The 20,781-nt window shown below is 38.0% G+C and overlaps 1 protein-coding gene across 4 annotated transcripts; it reads left to right on the top strand.

Annotated features, from left to right (window-relative positions):
- The first annotated feature begins 92 nt into the window (after positions 1-92).
- On the top strand, positions 93-19,643 carry LOC5514837 (la-related protein 4). 4 transcript variants are annotated; one of them, XM_048724129.1, is made up of 19 exons: positions 93-741; positions 4,203-4,264; positions 4,390-4,677; positions 5,205-5,233; positions 5,519-5,577; positions 7,632-7,680; positions 8,027-8,130; positions 10,366-10,476; positions 10,549-10,668; positions 10,785-10,910; positions 12,562-12,642; positions 12,938-12,995; positions 13,064-13,370; positions 13,541-13,601; positions 13,708-13,815; positions 13,893-14,002; positions 14,079-14,247; positions 14,354-14,501; positions 15,178-19,643. In XM_048724129.1, exons 1-18 carry the CDS (start codon positions 676-678, stop codon positions 14,489-14,491), a joined length of 2,046 nt encoding a protein of 681 aa, XP_048580086.1. In that variant the 5' UTR covers positions 93-675; the 3' UTR covers positions 14,492-14,501; positions 15,178-19,643. The 4 variants fall into 4 exon arrangements, with proteins under 4 accessions (XP_048580086.1, XP_032240362.2, XP_048580085.1 ...); XM_032384471.2 differs by having other exon boundaries at positions 94-741; positions 13,890-14,002; XM_048724128.1 differs by having other exon boundaries at positions 94-741; positions 13,887-14,002; positions 14,079-14,242; positions 14,349-14,501.
- Positions 19,644-20,781: the final 1,138 nt, after the last annotated feature.

Genomic DNA, 20,781 nt, shown 5'->3' with positions numbered 1-20,781 from the left:
TTTATTTCTGTTTCTTACGTGGATTTCTATTGGTCAAAGAAAGAGGCTGCACCCCGTGGACCAACCAAAATTTACGTTATATCGCGAAATCGACATGCGTGGGGAGGTTGGGATTTTGCAAGTCAGGATAGTTGTTTGCCGCTGTGGGTTGTTCTTGGGAAGACTTTGGAGTAAGTGAAGTATTATTTTGCTTCCTTGCCCGTGGAAGCACAGTTGCAGTAGGTGGGCGATACCTGGGATAACAGTCTTGTGTTTGGTGGTCATTCAAAGTGTTTGGTGGAGTTCTGAGGAGCAAAAGCGGCTTGTCAAAAAACCTGGTGTACTCTACTAAAGCACATTTTCCTTGGTCGCCACGTGTGTTGGTTGGTAGGGAAATTGGTTCAGTTCGGAGCAAAAAAACTCTTTGAATATTACCACAGGGGTTTCTGTGTTCCATCTGGATTGCTTTATGACCGATGCTGGCCAAACTGTATGGCAGTCTAGGGAATTTACTGAAGTATTCGCCAAAGACAAGCCCCGAAACGCCAGCTTCGTCCTTGAATCTGTCACTGAACTGTTTTCTGTTTCACAACCTTGAACAGTGAAAACATTAGTACTTGTACATAAAACTTCTGCTTTGAAGCTTACGGGACAAGAGAGTTCACATATCATTTCTATTCTGAAGTTGTATTCCGTATGAGTTCTGAAATTACGAGTACAACTGGTGAGATTCCAACAACTCTATCGGAGCCGATTGAACAGGTAGGGAGGGTTCTCTCCTGTATATATATATATCTCCTACCAAGCTCTCTAGAATTATTCGCCGCCAAAGCGTACATCTCTCATTCTCCGCTTGAAATCATACATCCTATTAGACAAGATAACTTGTCCAAACTTAAAACAGCTTATTCCGCGCTGTGTTTTCTCGGCAAATCCTCCTGAATACCAGCTATATTAGATAAACGAAAATCGCTTTTCTAATAAAATGACGTTCCTGTTTCTAAGATGTGTTATTTTCGACATGTTATGTTGTCGCATCTGCTCTTAGAGCCATAAGATTTGTATTTTCCCTGCCATGTTTATTCGAAGTGTCTTTAACCAACAGTGCTAGAATTTTTCAAAATGTTTTGTCTGTCGTCGTCCTGTGAATGGGAGAAAACTAACCGTAGCACATCGATCCAAACTAAAAGGGTTTCCTAAGAGCTTTACAAAGAAAAAACGGACAAGTATCGAAAAAAAGTTCGAGTAAATCATTTGGTTATCTTTATATTATTGCCTTTCACCTCCGAAGGACCCAGAAATATTTACCGTAGTTTTATTTTGAACATGTTTTCCATTTGTTGACTTAGTAATAGTAAACAAGACCGAACGATCGAATAGTCAGTTGAGAGACAGGAGACTGGAAATTTTAAAGCAAATATATTTGGGACCACCTTTTACCGTGTTCACAAGGCGCATCTTGAGTTTTATCTGTGGATTTTCTAATGCAAATATCCAAGCCCATTTTGTCTAGACCGATTTTTGTGGCTCAAGAATATCACTCTGTTTAGTTCCGGTTACCTTCTGTCATCGCAACATCCGAAATAACAAACAAGTTTATGTGAATTGTACTAGTGTATTTTGATCCTGATCGCAAAACCTTTTATGTTAGGATTCCTAAAGTAGAGCTAGACATTGTAAGCTCTTTTTTGGATGTATTTGTTTTTGCCCAAGGACGATTTCGTTTGTATCCGTCAATGCTTTGTGACAATTCGTTTGAACTGGAAACAGGTTTGCGCCTATGGTTCAGCTTTAAGAATTGATTGTTAAAGCTATTTGTTTACTTCATGAAAGCCCTTGATGGATTATGTCTTTCTCAATATATTTTTCACATAAAATTTTAAATATAGTTTTGCCCTCTAGAATAAAGAATAATTTTGAGTCTAGCCATACTTTAAAGAGCCTAAATTGAAGTTCTATCAAAATATAAGAAGAACATAGACTACCTCTCTACAAGAATCACTACCCTATGAAAGTTATTTGAGGGTCTTGCTAACATTATGACCTTTGGCGGGTACATAACACTAACCATCTATTACAAGAATTTTGGAGGTGTAACCCATTCCTGTTGAGAATATAAACAGGGCATAAGTAAATCTATTTTCCACAGACTTCAGATAAAGCCCTAATGTAAAGCTCATATTTTTAGCTGACCTAGAATGGAAAAGTTTTTGTATGAGTGATGTGTTGTGATGTGCCTTTATCTTTTTAAGGCTCAAGTAAATGGAGTTGTAGCATAGCCAGATGAAGTCTGGCCTCTTGTTTGTTATTATGAGGCAACTTGTTCCCCTTTCTCTGTCTTGGCAACAGAATGGATGTGTAATGATTTTTTTAGTGCTCAAATCATTAAGAAATTAGTAATTAGAAGGGCATTCAATAAGTGAACTATAAATTAAGCCATGAAATATCCAGTTAAGTTTAAATACTGTAATTGTGAAAGAAGTCATGATGAATGATTTCTTGCACTAATTTTATTCCAGTTTTCTTACCAAGTTCCAATTATTCCAATTATTTCTTCCTTATTTTGAAATGAAAAAAAGTGTGTTGAACTCAGGTAGTTTCCAGCTTTAGATCTTATGTAGATGTCAAAACTTTTTACTAAGGTTCCTTTGGCCCCGAAGTTTCTTATAAATTTTTGTTTCCTTTGAAAATTATATTAGCATTTCAAGCAATATTATTTATTCATAAGAGACATTTTGTTTTTGGTTCTTATTGATACTTTAAATGTTGCTCTCAATAGTAATTTTTGTTACAGCCTGCCATTTTAAGTCTTAATAGCTAAGAAAAACCTTAAAATACTAAATTCACTAAGTAATCATTAAGTTTCCCTAGACTTTAATGAATGCATTAAATTTTTTTTATTAAGACTATGAAGTATTATTGTCATTATTACTCATTCTGCCTAAATAATTTGTCTATGGAAGCTATTTTTGTCAGGTGTCATACTGATTTTCAAGTACCTCTCTAAAATGAATACATTGAATGTAAAATAATGTTACTTGCTTTTAATATATGGATGCTTGTCATTGTTAGCATACTTTTTGAAAATTGTTTTATTTGTGAAAAGTGAGAAAGAAATAATAGAATGTTTTTGCAATGCTTTAGAGCTTTTAACAATGCTTCTCTTTTTATTTTAACTAATCAGGGGCCGGTTCCTGAAAATCCGATTAGCGCTAACCCAGGGTTAAATTTGCCCCCCCCCCCCCCCCCCCCCCGATTAGTTCTGTTCCCAAAACGCTAATTAGCATTAACTCTGAGTTAGTCTGGAGGTAAAATCTAACCCTACTCGCAAGGTGGGTTAACTCGATAACCTACGGTTTAGTTGGCGTAACACAGGCTTCCCAAACTTTGTAGTAGAACTAGTTTAATTCATAAAATGAAGTTGCCGATAAATAAGATGTTAAACAAAAACTATGTAGGGATCAAATGTCCTAACATTTCGCTTTGTTATGCGACCTTCGTTGCGATGCTGGCTCGAAAATTGTGCTGGGACAGACAGAAAGTTACATGAAATTTATAATTGAAATGAATCTGTCTCGCTAGTGTCACCAAACTCGAATCCTGCAAATGACATTTTTAGCAATGAAATGGAGGTAATTACAGGCGATGTTTTGGGGCTTCTCTGCGAAAATAAAATCACCAAAGATAAATATTTGAGTTGATCTACTGTGAGTATTCTGTGTGAATTTTACTCCTCAAACCAGTTTTTCACTCGTTTAATCCAGGGTTAGTAATTCGGGGGATTACTTGGCTTTCGGGAACTGTGAGTTATCCGTAGGTTAGCTAACCTACGATTAGCGAATTTTAACCAGGGATTATGCGCTGATCGAGGGTTAAGTTAATCGGCCTTTCAGGAACAGGCCCCAGGTGATTTTTTTTTTCAAATTTACATGTTTTGAAAAGTTTTCTTTTCTTATATAAACCTCACTGATACAGTTGGCTGCTGTTCATGGTTATTGTTTAGCCATGACTGTTAAATGTTATCTAGCCAGTTCCATTTTGTTCAGTTGAGAGGTTTGGGAATTGTATAGAACTGTGCATAGCATATAAAGCTTATCTGTAGTAGCATTAGGTATTTTAAACACAATGCTTTTATCTTATTTCTAAGCTTTTATCTAATTTCAAGCTAAGGCGCCTAATGGATCTTTTAAAGTTTGACAGAATTTATTTTCTTCAATTTTCAGGTTACCATTAATTCTACAGATGGAGTATTGAACCCCAATGCTGCAGTTTTTGATAGTTTTAGGTATGTGGAAAGGTCTATTGTCATGTAACACTCCAATATGTTATAATAAAAAAAAAAATACATGTGCTCTACTCTTAGCTTTTCTAAGCCCAAAACCTCACACAATTTGTTGTCTTTGTGCACAGTTTGATGACCTTGTCAGATAAAAGCCCTGCCTCAGAGACCTCACCACTAGGCGTGCCTACATGGCAGGATAACCCTGAGATTCCACAAAGTCCCATTGCCATGTCTGCTGAAATGATAGACACCCTCCAGTACAGTCCTGAGCCAGCTGTAAATGGCTATGGCCCTTACACCAGCCCTGGCGTGGCCCCAGAGGTGGTCCAAGGCCTGCAAGACATGTCACCTGACAAACTACCTCGCAGTGATCTCAAAAATCTGCTTCAGCACCAGCTTGAATATTATTTTTCCAGGTATGTTAGGAAGAACTCTTGTTCTGTTGCTAGCCACAGCTACACCATCCATTCTGGTAGCGTACAGTAGTTCACAGGCGAAACTGTTGAATAGTGTTATTTGAATGTATACTTGCCCACTAAAGGTCCACCAAAAACTTTTACTTGACTCTGCAAAATTTCTGTCTGTAATAAGACTTATTTAGGGCAGACTCAACACCACATAATTCAGTTGTTACTGCAAGAGTTTTAATAAACAGTTACTATTATTATCCTTATTGTTATTATAATTTAATATACATCCATTTCAATTAAGGTTGCACTCACAGATTCCATGTGCCTTGGAACATTGAAGCATAAAGAAAAAGTTCAGAAAGCTGTATTACCCTTTTCTACATGCCTGTAAACATTGGCATGGCTTTCAGAGACCAGGATTTAGCCATTTACACCTTTACCCTTGAACCAGTCAGGGTTACGGCACATGGATTCTCAACTGCAACGTTAGTGAAAATAGTTTTTTTTCTAATATTTTATTATTGCATTTGCAGGGAAAATTTGTCTCGTGACACATATTTATGTAAGTATGGAAAAAAAATGTCTTTTTTTATAAGATCATTAGTAGATTCAATTTAAACAATCTTTTAAAGAGCTTGCTCAGTTCTCAAAATATCTGTGTTGTGGGTAGAAAATAAATTGTATACTGTTTTATTTTCCGTCTATCATTTTTCTGACCTTTAACGTTTTATAAAAAATTGTAATGCAAAATTTCTAACACACATCATCGTCCAAAGAATCTCACTCTACAATAATTTTGTTGACAGGTGAATGTTGTAATTTTAATAGCAAATCTGTCTGTTTTTAGTGTCTCAAATGGACAGGGACAACTATGTGCCCATCTGGACTGTGGCAAACTTTAACCAGGTTAATAACACTCAGTTTGTTTTAAGTCCAATGTGTTCTTGCCATTGTGTTGTGATTGTTTATTCTTGTTACCATGTTGTGATTGTGTATTCCTGTTACCATGATGTGATTGTGTCTACTTGTCACCATGTTGTGATCGAGTGTTTGTCATCATGTTGTGATTGTGTCCTTGTTACCATGTTGTGATTGTGTATTCGTGTTACCATGTTGTGATTGTGTATTCTTGTTACCATGATGTGATTGTGTGTTCTTGTTACCATGATGTGATTGTGTGCTCTTGTTACCATGTTGTGATTGTGTGCTCTTGTTACCATGTTGTGATTGTGTGTTCTTGTTACCATGTTGTGATTGTGTGTTCTTGTTACCATGTTGTGATTGTGTATTCTTGTTACCATGTTGTGATTGTGTGCTCTTGTCACCATGTTGTGATTGTGTATTCGTGTTACCATGTTGTGATTGTGTATTCGTGTTACCATGTTGTGATTGTGTATTCGTGTTACCATGATGTGATTGTGTGTTCTTGTTACCATGATGTGATTGTGTGCTCTTGTTACCATGTTGTGATTGTGTGCTCTTGTTACCATGTTGTGATTGTGTGCTCTTGTTACCATGTTGTGATTGTGTGTTCTTGTTACCATGTTGTGATTGTGTGTTCTTGTTACCATGTTGTGATTGTGTATTCTTGTTACCATGATGTGATTGTGTGCTCTTGTTACCATGTTGTGATTGTGTATTCTTGTTACCATGTTGTGATTGTGTATTCTTGTTACCATGATGTGATTGTGTCTACTTGTCACCATGTTGTGATCGAGTGTTTGTCATCATGTTGTGATTGTGTCCTTGTTACCATGTTGTGATTGTGTATTCGTGTTACCATGTTGTGATTGTGTATTCTTGTTACCATGTTGTGATTGTGTGCTCTTGTCACCATGTTGTGATTGTGTATTCGTGTTACCATGTTGTGATTGTGTATTCGTGTTACCATGTTGTGATTGTGTATTCTTGTTACCATGTTGTGATTGTTTATTCTTGTTACCATGTTGTGATTGTGTATTCGTGTTACCATGTTGTGATTGTGTATTCGTGTTACCATGTTGTGATTGTGTATTCTTGTTACCATTTTGTGATTGTTTATTCTTGTTACCATGTTGTGATTGTGTATTCGTGTTACCATGTTGTGATTGTGTGCTCTTGTTACCATGTTGTGATTGTGTATTCGTGTTACCATGTTGTGATTGTGTGCTCTTGTTACCATGTTGTGATTGTGTGCTCTTGTTACCATGTTGTGATTGTGTATTCGTGTTACCATGTGGTGATTGTGTGTTCTTGTTACCATGTTGTGATATAGTATTCGTGTTACCATGATGTGATTGTGTGCTCTTGTTACCATGTTGTGGTTGTGTATTCGTGTTACCATGTTGTGATTGTTTATTCTTGTTACCATGATGTGATTGTGTATTCGTGTTACCATGTTGTGATTGTTTATTCTTGTTACCATGTTGTGATTGTTTATTCTTGTTACCATGTTGTGATTGTGTGCTCTTGTTACCATGTTGTGATTGTGTATTCGTGTTACCATGTTGTGATTGTGTTCTTGTTACCATGTTGTGATTGTGTGCTCTTGTTACCATGATGTGATTGTGTGCTCTTGTTACCATGTTGTGATTGTGTGTCCTTGTTACCATGTTGTAATTGTGTATTCTTGTTACCATGTTGTGATTGTGTATTCTTGTTACCATGATGTGATTGTGTGCTCTTGTTACCATGATGTGATTTTGTCTACTTGTTACCATGTTGTGGTTGTGTATTCCTGTTACCATGTTGTGATTGTTTATTCTTGTTACCATGTTATGATTGTGTATTCTTGTTACCATGATGTGATTGTGTATTCTTGTCACCATGTTGTGATTGTGTATTCTTGTCACCATGTTATGATCGAGTGTTTCTGTCACCATGTTGTGATTGTGTTCCTGTTACCATGTGGTGATTGTGTGTTCTTGTTACCATGTTGTCATTGTGTTCTTGTTACCATTTTTTGATTGCTTGTACCACAGGTGAAGAAGTTGACTAAAGACCTGGAGTTAGTCAAGGAAGCACTAAGAGGTATTATTGTAAAGTATGAGTAAATAAACATCAATGAATTTGTGTCAATTGAATTGCCAATGTGCAATTCTCATCAATACCCTTTTCCCAATTTGCATTTCTTTTTTGTGCAGAACAATATTTTTAGGACTAAAATAGCTTGTGCTGTCAAAAGCTTTCACTTAATATTGAAACTCTCAGCATCTTTTAACACTGTTTAATTAAAGCGTTAACTAAAGCAATGATCTATGTGGTGATGGGGAGAGTGTACGTTATGTAAGGCAACTCTTTAAACCAATATAATGTTATGCACCAGTGTGTTTGATTGTTCTTTTTAACATTATGTTTGTTTGTTTGTTTGTTTTAGATTCCCCTCACCTTCAAGTGGATTCACTTTGTGAGAAAGTGCGAGCTAATATTAAGAGGTGTATTGTTGTGCTGCGAGAAATCCCAGAAACCACACCAATTGAAGTAAGATAATACTTTTGTTTTTATGACAAATCCATTAAGCATGTCATTAAGGGTGTTGGGACATTTCTCTGTCGGCCGTTGCTAGGCAAACTTCAAGACTTTATAAATCAGCCAAATATTGGTGAAATGGAATGAATTTAGGCATGGCATCATTGTTTATGATTCTCTAAATTTTGATGACGTCATAAGGCAATGACGTCATCACATGACATCACAACAGGAAAATTCTATAATCTTAGCTGTTGAAGCATCTGCAGTGATAAATGAAGCTTTATTATTCTGGAGGGTGCCTACATATTAGTTTTTGACATGCGTTTTTGATTCTTCCAAAAAAAAAATTTTCGCACAATTTTTATTTTTATTTTTCCACTCTTATTTAAATAATTTCTTTAATTTATAATATATCGAGTAATCAATACATAGTTTTATAGAGGGCAACTAGGTGAATATTCTCTGCCTAAAAAAATTGTGGAGCGTCCGTTCTTTGCAAAGATTATAGAGTTAGAAACACAAACCGGAAGTAGAATTATCCACGCATGCGCAATTGAATATCGTGATAAAGCCTAGTTACTAATGTGAGTGTTGTAATAGAATTTTGATACCAAAAAATTGACTCTTCTCCCCCTTTTTAACAGTGAAATACGCGTTTTAACAACTCTTTTCTTGCTCAAATCAGCACTTCAAGTCGCTAAGAAGGTGCGCTAGGTGAAAAATCATGCTTTCTCATATTTTATTATACATTATTTGCTGTTTTTCTTACCAGTTTCTGACGTCTGTTTTCTAAGCTAAAAATGTCACTTGCACCAAAATTGTATTCCCACCAATTGATTTTCCGCTTGAAAGTGTGAAGTTCCCGGATAATCGCGAGCACCTTACAACCGAATCGCCAAGTAACGAGAAATGTCCCAACACCCTTAATTTCAGGTTGATTTATGCTGTATTATTTGTGATTAGGGAGTGTTCATTAAATACACTAAGCGTGGTGGAAGATTTTTACTAAGACACCTTAAAATTTCATAGCCCCCCTTTCATTGTTAACATTGTTAACCCTTTTAGAACCCCAATATTCTCATGGCCCCCCTCTCATTGTTAACATTGTTAACCCTTTTAGAACCCCAAAATTCTCATGCCCCCCCTCTCATTGTTAAAATGTTAACCCTTTTAGAACCCCAAAATTCTCATGGCCCCCCTCTCATTGTTAACATTGTTAACCCTTTTAGAACCCCAAAATTCTCATAGCCCCCCTCTCATTGTTAACATTGTTAACCCTTTTAGAACCCCAAAATTCTCATGGCCCTCCTCTCATTGTTAACATTGTTAACCCTTTTAGAACCCCAAAATTCTCATAGCCCCCTTCTCTTACGTCCTAAATATAAAAAAGTCTTTAAATCTGGAAAATGAATACTGCGAAGTTGCCCTCCTTGTCCGAGTTGATGATTCAGTCAATTCATCATTTCAGAATCTGAGATCTCTTCTTGCAGGAATTTTTTATTCAAAATCTCCCCCACCCCCCCCTTAAAATTCAAGTGGTCCGCCCCTAAGATCGCACATTTGTGTATATTTGTTTTTGTTACAAAAAATTTTTTTGTATAAAAAGGGATAATGTCCAACGTATAAAACATTGTATGTATGTCGTTTTGTGGATTTGCATGCTCCACCACTGTTCAGAAGTTTATTTCCATTTCTTTCTGTTACAGAGGAACTAGCAAAACTGTGAACACTGGGAAATATGTATGGAATGTTTGTTCCAACCAATCACTTGCAAGATATTCAAACAGTTAACTAAAAACATGTCTCAACACAAGTCCCAGTGTCTGAATTCTTGCGTCTGATTTGTCAGAAGACAATAAACATTCCACACATATTTTATGTGTTCATGGTTTTACTGGTTGCACTGTAACTGATAATAAATTGGTATCATCTGTAAATCCGACTGTTATATACTGAAAGCTGGAAGTATCTATATTATGGTGTGTATAGACACCAGAAAATAATACATTGGTATACATTAAATACATTGGTCATTTGGTTTAATATTAAATCTGTATTTGTGCTACAAACTAGATCATATCAGTAAAATATTTTAATATTAAAGGTTATTTTTTCGGAGCCCCCTCTCCCCCCCTCAATATCTTCCCTCCCTCCCTCCCTCAACATCTCCCCTCCCCCCTCCCCACCCCTGGTGTATTTAATGAACACTCCCTTATGTGCTGTTTTACTTGCCTGTTGATATAGGAGGTGAAAGCGCTGTTTGCTGGCGAAAATTGTCCCCAATACCAGAGCTGTGAGTTTGCTCTCAATGAATACTGGTATATACAGTTTGAGACAGAAGAGGATGCACAAAAGGTATTGGCAAAACATAGTTGAGGAAGCTGCTGTTATAGTTTTTCTCATGTCTAATATGCACCACTTTAACAGGCATATAAGTACCTACGGGAAGAGGTGAAGACCTTCAGAGGAAAGCCCATCATGGCAAGAATAAAAGCCAAACCTATGCATCAAGCAAACTTTGTTCCAAAAAATGCAAGGATATCGCCGGTAAAACTTTCTTGAAAAGAAATGATCATTTTGTACCAACAACTCCACATTACTTAATCATTTTACTGTCTCCAATTCAACTTTATCTTTATAAGTTTGTCCAATTTTTTTTTCAGTCTTCTCAGTCACAGACACCACCTGTTGTAGAGCCACCTGTACCCCCACCCACCCCTCCTCAGGCACTGTACAACCAAAGGCACTTCCAGTTTCCTCCTGTTCAGCCTTTGTTTAATGGACAACAGGTAAAACGGAACTCAAAATGTCTTGACCTCTAACATTTCCATGAGCAGCAGATAAGATATGCAGCACCCAGCAAGGTATAAGGTCTTATATGGTCACTTGACTTTGAAAGTGCATACTTACAGCAGACAACGTGGCAGAAGGTCTTTCATGTTCACTGAACAGGACATACAGCACCCAAAATGTCAGAAAGTCTTCCCTGTTCACTGGACAGAACACACATTACCCAAAATGGCAGATAGTCTTCCATGTTTACTGGACAGGACACACAGCACCCAAAATGGCAGAAGGTTTTCTATGTTTACTGGACAGCACCCTACTTGTCAGATGTTCTTCCATGTCAGCTGGACAGTGTGTACTTACAGCACCTAACATCTAAGAAGGCTTTCTATGTTTACTTGACAGTACATACAGCACCCAAAATGTCAAAAGGTTTTTCCATGGTCACTGGACAGTATGTACTTAAAGCTCCCAACTTGTTGGAAGGTTTCCCTTGTTCACTGGAAAGTACATAGTTACAGCACCCGTCATGTCTGAAGGTTTTCCATGTTTACCAGAAAGGACATACATAAAGCACCCAACATGTCCGAAGGTCTTTCATGTTCACTGGACATTTCACAGTTACAGCACCAAACATGGCAGAATGTTTTCATGTTCACTGGACAGTACATACTGTACTGTACAACTCCCAACATGGTAGAAGGTCTTCCATGTTCAATGAACAGTACATATATACATCACTTAAATTGCATGTCAGAAGGTTTTTGCCAAAATTGGTTGTCATTCGGCGATAACACCCATAATTTGCACTCTCCCGAAATGTCGGCGAATTTTCACCTTATCAAGAATTTTAAGGCAAATGTGGTTCTAGCAGAACTTCGCTGAAATTTGGCTTTTCTAAATTTCGGATAGACTTACATGTACGGCAGAAATCCCTGAGAATGTACGGACACTAATCTGCTAATGTTGGCAAAGTGATTTCGCAGAACGTTTATTTATATTTTTTTTAGAGATAGAGGATTCCTCTTGATCTTAATCTCAAACTTTGATTCTCTTATCATAGTTGAATACAAAAGCAAAGTTTTGAGGAGAATCAAAGCACATAATACCTAGTCACACAACTTGTTACTCTCCAATGGCGCAGTTGTCTCTTAAAACTCGTGTGTACAAAAACTTTGATTGCCCCTCTCCAAAACACCACAATGCAAAATATTGGCCAACAAGTTAGCGATTTCAAAGGAACTTCAAATCAAATAAACATCCTGTAAATTATAACCTTTTTTTGGAGATGTAATCCATTGCTCAAGATTGCCTATGATTTATCTGAATACTCGATGTTTAGAATGACGTGACATGGTGTGACACGCTGTGACGTGACAATCATAACAAAGGTCGTTCCCAGGAATTTCTACATACAATAAACATGTCAGTTTTCAATCCTAACCCTATGTGTTTTTTTCCCTTGTAATTATCAACTTGTAACCAGTTTTTAAACATTTTAATCTAACTGTGACCATATGAACACTGTGTACATTAGTGCTATTCTACTGTTACACTTACAGTATTCTTCCACAATTCTTCTTATCCTTTGTGCAGTTTGATTTTATATTGGATAGAAAAAAGACAAAATTATTTAAGGTATATTTTTTATAGCCATTCCAGTACTACCCAGCCCATCCAGGAATGATGACTTGGCCACCACCAGGACAGCATGTGTACCATGATCCACATGTGGTTAGTATGCTACACTGAGTGAACATGATATTTTGCCAACCGTTTTTTGCTATTACTACTAAAAGAGAATGTAAATTGTTATTATTGTTATTTGAAATTTCAATGTAAGCATGCTCTAGGTAAGTCTGAACTTTTTGGACAGTAAAAAGACGTTTAGTCATAATCTTAAATAATCATTATCTTAAATAATAATAATCTTAAAACAAAATGTTAAAATGCAATTCTTAAAAAATGCATCACAGCAACTATTATAGACCACTGGTTTTCCATTGTTTTTGTTGTGGTTGTTTTGCAGTCTCCAAGTTTTCCCAACAATGGTTTTGGTCATGGACCAATGAAGGCTCCCCGTGAAAGTAAGTTCTGGGTGTTAAGTTTTGCTATTTTTTTATAGTTTCACAGCAATTGTGTTTTGTGCCTTCAGTTCCGGGAAGTAGTGCTATTCGTCATGGATACCAGTTGAACAGAACAAGATTTCAAAATAAGCCACACCACCGAGATCAGCCATCTGGTGACAGGCCAGAAAGAGACTCAAACAGAACACGACCACAGAGTGCAAATGGCTCGTCCAGCCACAGCCCTTTGAATAACCCGCCAACTACATCCTCACCTGGTAATGCCAGCAGTAGTGGTAACAGTACAACAAGCCCATCAAATACTAGGGATGGCCAGGTGGCCAGGAACAGTGTGCCATTTAGAACAAGGGAAGCAAGAGAATCTGAATTTACGAGGTAATGAATATCTCCATTTGCATGGTTCATTTGCCCAAAAATAACAATCATTGATTTCCATAAATGCGGCAATGAGCAAAAATAAAAACTGTAAAGCAATACTGATCCTTTATAGTAAACGTTTCTACATTAGATGTGTTTTATTGACTGTGTTATTTTCATACCCTTAGACAAGGTAGAAGACCAGTAAGGCAAAGGAGAGGAAGCAGTGAAGACATTAGTCGACATAATGTAAGTGTAGTGTATTGTTCTCTTTTACAAATTCTATCAGTTTTGCATCTTGTTTGGAAAAAAGGTAAAACTTACAGTATTTCATTGTTGCCTATTCTTTATTAAGCGACAGAAAGAAAACCGTGAGAGTCCTGTGCGGCATAGTAAAGATGATAGTGACACGTTAGACCTCGCACCCTCATCATTTCCTCCTCTACCAGCCTCCCCTCTCACGGTGAGCGGTACAACATGTTTTTATTGTGATTCACATATCAGATACTAATGATAGAAGCAACTTTTGTCTAGAAGCAGCCGATTGTCTCGGCCAAAGACTTCCCAGAGATCAAGGCAAATGCAAAACCTCAAACGCCTGAGAAGCCAATGTGGAAGATACCTGTTGCTACCCTGACAAACCCTCCACTGTGAGTGCTGTGACGTCCTTTTCTATTGTAATTGTGGTGTTAATCCGTCTTACAGGCGCTTTTTCTTGTGTCCTAGGGCTAAGCAAGAGGCTCCACAGCCAATTAAACCAGCCGAAAAGCCACCAAAACCAGCAGCTGCCAAGGAGCCAGTGCCAGTCAAGCCAGAGCCTAAACCAGAAACCAAGCCAGAAGCCAAGCAAGAAGCCAAGCCAGAAGCCAAGCAAGTAACAAAGCCAATAGTACAGGTACAGTAGTCTTACTATGTCTTATCTGAAAGTTTATAGAAGTAATGTTTTTTTTGTCCTTTAGAACCATCCATTCATTGCCTTAATTGTGACCCTTTCTTTACAGGAAGAGGCACCTCGTACCCAGGCAATACCCAAACCAGGCGAGAGGATGAGTTATGCACAGATGGCTGCACAAAAGGGACCCAAGCCAGCTGCGAACCCCCAACCTGCTAATGTCCAGACCAAATCACCTGGCAAATGAGCTGACTAAGGTACAAGATTGCCTGCAGATTCAGAGCTGCTTTATCTCGGTTCTTAGCCTGTTGTGGTCGAGTTCTGTTTGAGTCTCTGTCTTGTGTGTCACTAGACTGCTGATCTCGATGGTGTGGCTTCTTTTGCCTGTTGTGATTCAAACTTGTCCCTCAACTGGTTTAATAGCCTACTTGTAGGCATTTGCTCAACATAGAAACTCCATCTTGCTTTATTTGGATGTGCAAGAGCTTGCAAAAAAAAAAAAGAGGGGAGAAAGGAGAAAAACACTGAACAGATACCTGCGGGCAGACAAATGTGTTAATGTGTTCTGCCTAATTATTAAAGAATGCCAGTCAGCTACTTTTTGTTAATGGTTACATTTGAGAACACAATAACCTTATTTTTGCAAGAAAACAACAGAATTATGTATAATTCACAATCTGGGTCTACTACTAATATTTGATTAAGAGTATCTGCTACTCGCCTGAATTAGTCGATGAAAACAGAGGCTGTGTGTGACCTGGTATTGTGCAAGGAATATAATAATTTTTTGCCAACCTTCCTCCACAGACTCATGGTTCAATTTGTTTGCCCTTAAAATACAATCCAAAGCTCAGAGGATTGGCAAGGTGATAGTCCAGGGTGTTTGATGCTTAATACCTGTTGATCACCCTAATACCATTCATTCCCTTGCAGGAAAATACCATGAACCCTGACACCCAATGACCCGTATGAGCAGCTATACCTTAGCCCTTGTAGGCTAATGGACAAGCGACTTCACAGGGAAGACCAGATTTTCTATCTTCTTTCTTCAAGGGATAGGGTAATATGTCACATGTGAAACTGTGTTGACATTAGTTATAACATGTTACCTGATGGTGTTGATGCATTGGACAACCTCAGAATTATGAGTTCTAAATGACCTGTTAAGGTGGGAGAAGAAGTTATGTGCCTCAGTAATGTATGAGGAAGATGTTGGGTGTTGCTACACATCCAAGAACAATGGTTAAGTAAGTGTTGCTACATCCCAGAAGGGCAGTTATGTTGGCTAGTGCTAAATACATGACGATGGATATGTTGGCTGGTGCCACATTCCAGAACAGTGGATGTGTTCTTTTTGACTACCCACCATACCAGTGGATATGTAGGTTGGTACAACATGCCAGATTGATGGATATGCTGGCTGGTGCTACATCTAAGAACTTTGAATACTTTGGGTTCTGCTGCATACCAGAACATTTTTATCCCAGCCTATTACAAGTTAAAAGACAACTGGCATTGCAACCTAAAACATGGGTGTTGTAAAAACAAGTGGAAGACATTTTTCAGTGTTTACTATGTTTATACATGACCCTGGGGTATTACCTGGGGTAATGTATGTACATGCATGATAGATTCTGCTTGGCAAACTGTCAGTTACTATTATAAAACACTACAAAATCACTGGAAACTGGAAAGCGTTTGGGATATATCTAAAGACATCCCTGGATGGAAAAGAAACATTGATCTTGAACAATGGAAAAATTATGTTAGACTGACCGATGGCAATTGACTTGCATAATCATATGAACAAAAAATACTAAGATGGGCCGAGATGGGGAGCTTCAAGGAATCACATGCCTTATTCTACAAGCTAGTTCCCTGCCATTGTTGACTATGGGCAATTGTACTCCACCTGTATGTTTGAAGGTGCAGGTAATCGTATATACTTCAGAGTTAAATTTAGTTTTTTTTGGCGGGGTGTGAGGAAGGGAAGAGCTATATTTGCCTACACATCAACCAGTATACACATATACACCTGTTCAAAATAAATTCAGTGAAATGGCGATTGATAATAGGCACTTGACACATACGCACAGCCGAAAGGAACCATGGGACCATATATTCTACCAAATTAACATGTAAGCTTGAACGTGTAAGAAACATGTTGAAACATGTAAGCTTGAACGTGTAAGAAACATGTTGAAACATGTAACATGTAAGCTTGAACGTGTAAGAAACATGTTGAAACATGTAAGCTTGATAAAGGTTATTAATGTATTGTCCAGTCATCGCTGGAGTTATTTTATCACCAAAATCTTTCGAATAGTTATAACCCATAAGCTCCTGTCCGTCATATTTGCCATTTGACATTCGCTGTTTGCACTGACAAATTTGATTGAAATATGTGTATTCCCAGAGTCTCAAAAATGTTTCGAACACATAACCCTAGCTTGAACCTCTGGACTGGCTCCAAGTCGCACTTTAAGTTATTTTGAAAAGAAAATGTGATTACACATGTAATCATATATACAGTAGAGTAGTTTAAGCAATGTGACCAACCCTTGGGATTATCTCTGATATCCCTATCAGTAGAATTTCATTCTATTGTCTGCATCCACCTTGAAACCATTATAAAGGTAGTTATGACTTTATGTATTACTCTACACTTCCCTGCTCTAACTGAAAATGATTTTGTAGCGAAAAGTAACAGACTAAAGTCACTGGAATTCTATGGCTAAATTCGTTTGGCCAAAAAAAACTATTCTAACAGCTTTAAAACGTATCCAACCATTTCTTATTCTTATATTAAATGAGCACCAAAATTTTGTTCAGCCTATATTTCAATTGCATAAACAAAATTAAATAAGTTGCAAATAAATTAAGTTCAAGTCAAATATTCACTTTATGCCGTGGGGATACTGCAGTATTTTTTTTGTCAGCAAAAGTGGGTAAAATTAAAATAAAGGATCAAGAACTAGTGATTGCTCAGAAAAAAAAAGAAAAAAAGATGCTGAAATTTATGCTGATAAATATAAAGGCTTGGACATAGATATTGATAATACAGTTGTGGGATGCCACTCACTGAACTCAAAGATTGTCGAAAAAGACATTGAAAAGGAAGGTCTATCCTGGCCGTGATGAGCAGGCCCACTTGTGAAATTACATCTTGGCCCCCTGTTTCTGCAACCTCTATATAACAAACACCCTTGAGACCGAAAATGTATCCACTATGCGGTGAAACCTTGATATAACGGACACCCTCGGCACCGAGAAATGTGTCCGCTATACAGTCGAACCTCGATACAACGGGCGCCCTCAGGCCCAATGAAATTGTTTGCTATGTAGTGTAACCTCTATATGACGGACACTCTCTGAACCTAAAAATTTGCCAGTTTTATGGAGGTGTTTGTTTAATGGGCGTTTCGTTTGATTTTGAAATCTGAATTGTATAGAAGGTATCCGTCATAGAGTTCCCATGGCAATACATATATCAGCGCGGTGCTAAAAGCAGCGTGTTTATATGTCTACAGTATTCGTTGCCCAGTTGTTTAAAGGGCTAAAATTGTTGTTGAGAGGGTGCTTTGTACATTGAGATTCCTGGTTTGCTTATGCTCACTGATATGAGCCTGAGTACTATGTACAGAATACTATAATTGACTAGGGAGGTGTTATTTGCTATATTTAAACCAACGAGCATTTGTTTTCTAGATGGAAAGTGTATACTTTATCTGATCATTTTGAAATTGAGTAATGTATGCACGTCAAAACGTGTGCGATTCCAGAAGTACAAGATACGGTTAATTTTACATATTACAAAAGAACATTTAAAAGGAATAAAAAAGAAACCAATAACTTACTCGCTTTCCAGACATTGAACTATTTAGTGCCACACAGCGTGTTGTAAAAGTAGCAGTGTGCTGGGATGAGATGCATGTGTTTGGCCCTCTATGGGCTGCTTGCAACTGAAACACCCATCCCATCTAGTAAGTCTAGTCAAACTGGTTTGACTACACAATAATAGAGACTTTTTTGTCTTGTAACATTCCTTAATGAAGAAATTGCGGGGTATAAGTGTAAAATAGCAAAGTAATAACTACTGTATTATTGAGTGGGTTTTGTAATGTCAGTCCCCATTTGTTTTCCAAGTGTTAATTACTGCATGACTGTTTACTGCGTCCGCCATGTGCGCTGTATTCAAATCACCTCTCCTTGTATATGATGATTTAGGCAGCACAACACCTCTACAATTCGAGTCGTAGAGTGTAAATCAGACTACGATTCCGAATAGTGTGTAATTCAGGACTAAGACATGTCGTAGGCGGGTTGCATACGACTAAATCGTGCTGTCTGAATCAGCCTTATTGTATAGCGCAGTCACTTGGCTCTCGACGTGGACTTGGCGAATGTGATTGGCTTAGTTGTTGCTAGAGGTTACTATGTGGACACAGTAAGAGAGCCATGCTGAGCCACTTTACCAAGTAAGCACGAATGTGCATTGGATGTTTTCAAATGGGATTAAAAGTTGAGTAAAAGTAGTTAGCATGACCCAATTTCTGTGTTCTTATTGTAAAACATCAATATGTAAAGTCTACCACTGTGCTGTAATGAATATCATGTCTTGCGTGAGAAAGAGTGACTCACAGTTTATTAACCGGAATGTTGCGGGCGGTCTAAGCTGATGTGGAGTAACCACCACTTTCTCTGATACTCAGGTCAACAGAAGAAATTCCATAACACATTCTTGTAAGCCTCCTTTTGTCTGATATTTTGCATCTTGGTTATTCTGTGAAATGAAGGGGGGAGTGGTGGGAACCCCAAAGAAAGCATTTTTTTTTCTCTAAGTACATACTAAAGACCTAGCCAAAGGTATTTATGACTTTAAGACTTGATGGTCTTTTCACAAATGCACTACATCATCATAAGGAATATACTTTTTACTGCAAAAACCTTCGGAAGTCTAAATATCTGACATTGCTGTGTTTGAGCTAATCGCTTGCAACTTCCTCAGAGATAAATGTATTTAGAAGGATCCCGTCAGACATATTCTTGATCTATTCGGCCCAACACTTATTTCCACTCAAAGAAACATTATTCTTGGTCTGTTCAGTATTGTTGGTGTCACAAAGTTCTTGGATTTAGTTTTGTCTGCCTTTTGGCCTCGGTATAGAGTTTATGACTGACTGGTTCTTTAACATGTACCCTCGCTCTTCCAAGGGTGCCTTTAATATTGCGTTCCCCTTTACCTTAGTTTTGAGCGACTGGATATAATCAAGGAGGTGTTAATTAAGTAAAAGGTTTACTTAAAACCTTCCTGATCATATAAAGTAAAATGAACATCTGGGTACTAACTGTGCTTTGAAAATTGTTATGTAAGAGGTAAAAATAAAGTATATTTTGTGGATAGTAGTCCTATTTGTGTGGCAGGCCCTATAAATCCCAATATTCTCGGAGATGAGCCTTGAGGCAGCGTGGGGTCTTTGACAAATGGTTTCCTTTGACGTCACAACTCACAGACCACAGGGAAACAAGCAAAAACCCTGACAAAAACTCCTGGGACAAGGCTGGGCTTAACATACTCTAGCGTGCAAAAATAACATAAATCGACCGTGGATTCGAATAAGCACAGTATCACTTGAACCCACCAGACAGCAATGCAATTTTCTCAGAATTCTAAGCTTGCATGGGAAGCATGCAAAAAAATGAAATGACATGTAAGCATTTTATCTCTTGAACGTTATTATAGTGGTTTTCAAAATCCCGTGCAACAAAATGTAGTTGTTAAAGTCTAATAGTCAAGCCAGAACAAAAGAAAACAAAGACATTACAGTGTATTAGTACTAAACTAAACTAAATAGTATTTCACAGGCTTTTGAAAACCACTATCTCGCAAAACAAACCAACGCAAATTTCGCAGATAATACTAAAACACCCTAAGGGGTGGAACACAGAGGAAATTTTACGCAGTAAGGGATAGTACACATAGGTGAATGTTACACCCTAAGGGATAGGACACGGGAATGTTACACCCTAAGGGATGGGACACAGGTGAATGTTACACACTAAGGGATTGGTCGCATAGGGGAATGTTACACCCTAAGGGATGGGACACATAGGGGAATGTTACACCCTGAGGGGTGAAACACATAGGGGAATGTTACCTAAGGGGTGGTACACAGGAGAATGTTACACCCTAAGGGGTGGGACACAGGTGAATGTTACACACTAAGGGATGGGACACAGGGGAATGTTACACACTAAGGGATGGGACACATAGGGGAATGTTACACCCTAAGGGATGGGACACAGGGGAATGTTACACCCTAAGAGATGGGACACAGGAGAATGTTACACACTAAGGGATGGGACACAGGGGAATGTTACACCATAAGGGATGGGACATAGGGGAATGTTACACCCTAAGGGATGGGACACGGGAATGTTACACCCTAAGGGATGGGACACGGGAATGTTACACCCTAAGGGATGGGACACAGGGGAATGTTACACCCTAAGGGGTGGGACTTATAGGGGAATGTT

This window comes from Nematostella vectensis, chromosome 2, assembly GCF_932526225.1.
Source record: "Nematostella vectensis chromosome 2, jaNemVect1.1, whole genome shotgun sequence".
Taxonomy (NCBI): Eukaryota; Metazoa; Cnidaria; class Anthozoa; order Actiniaria; family Edwardsiidae; genus Nematostella; species Nematostella vectensis.
The sequence above is the reverse complement of the archived record's forward strand: the minus strand, read 5'-3'. Positions and strand labels throughout refer to the sequence as shown.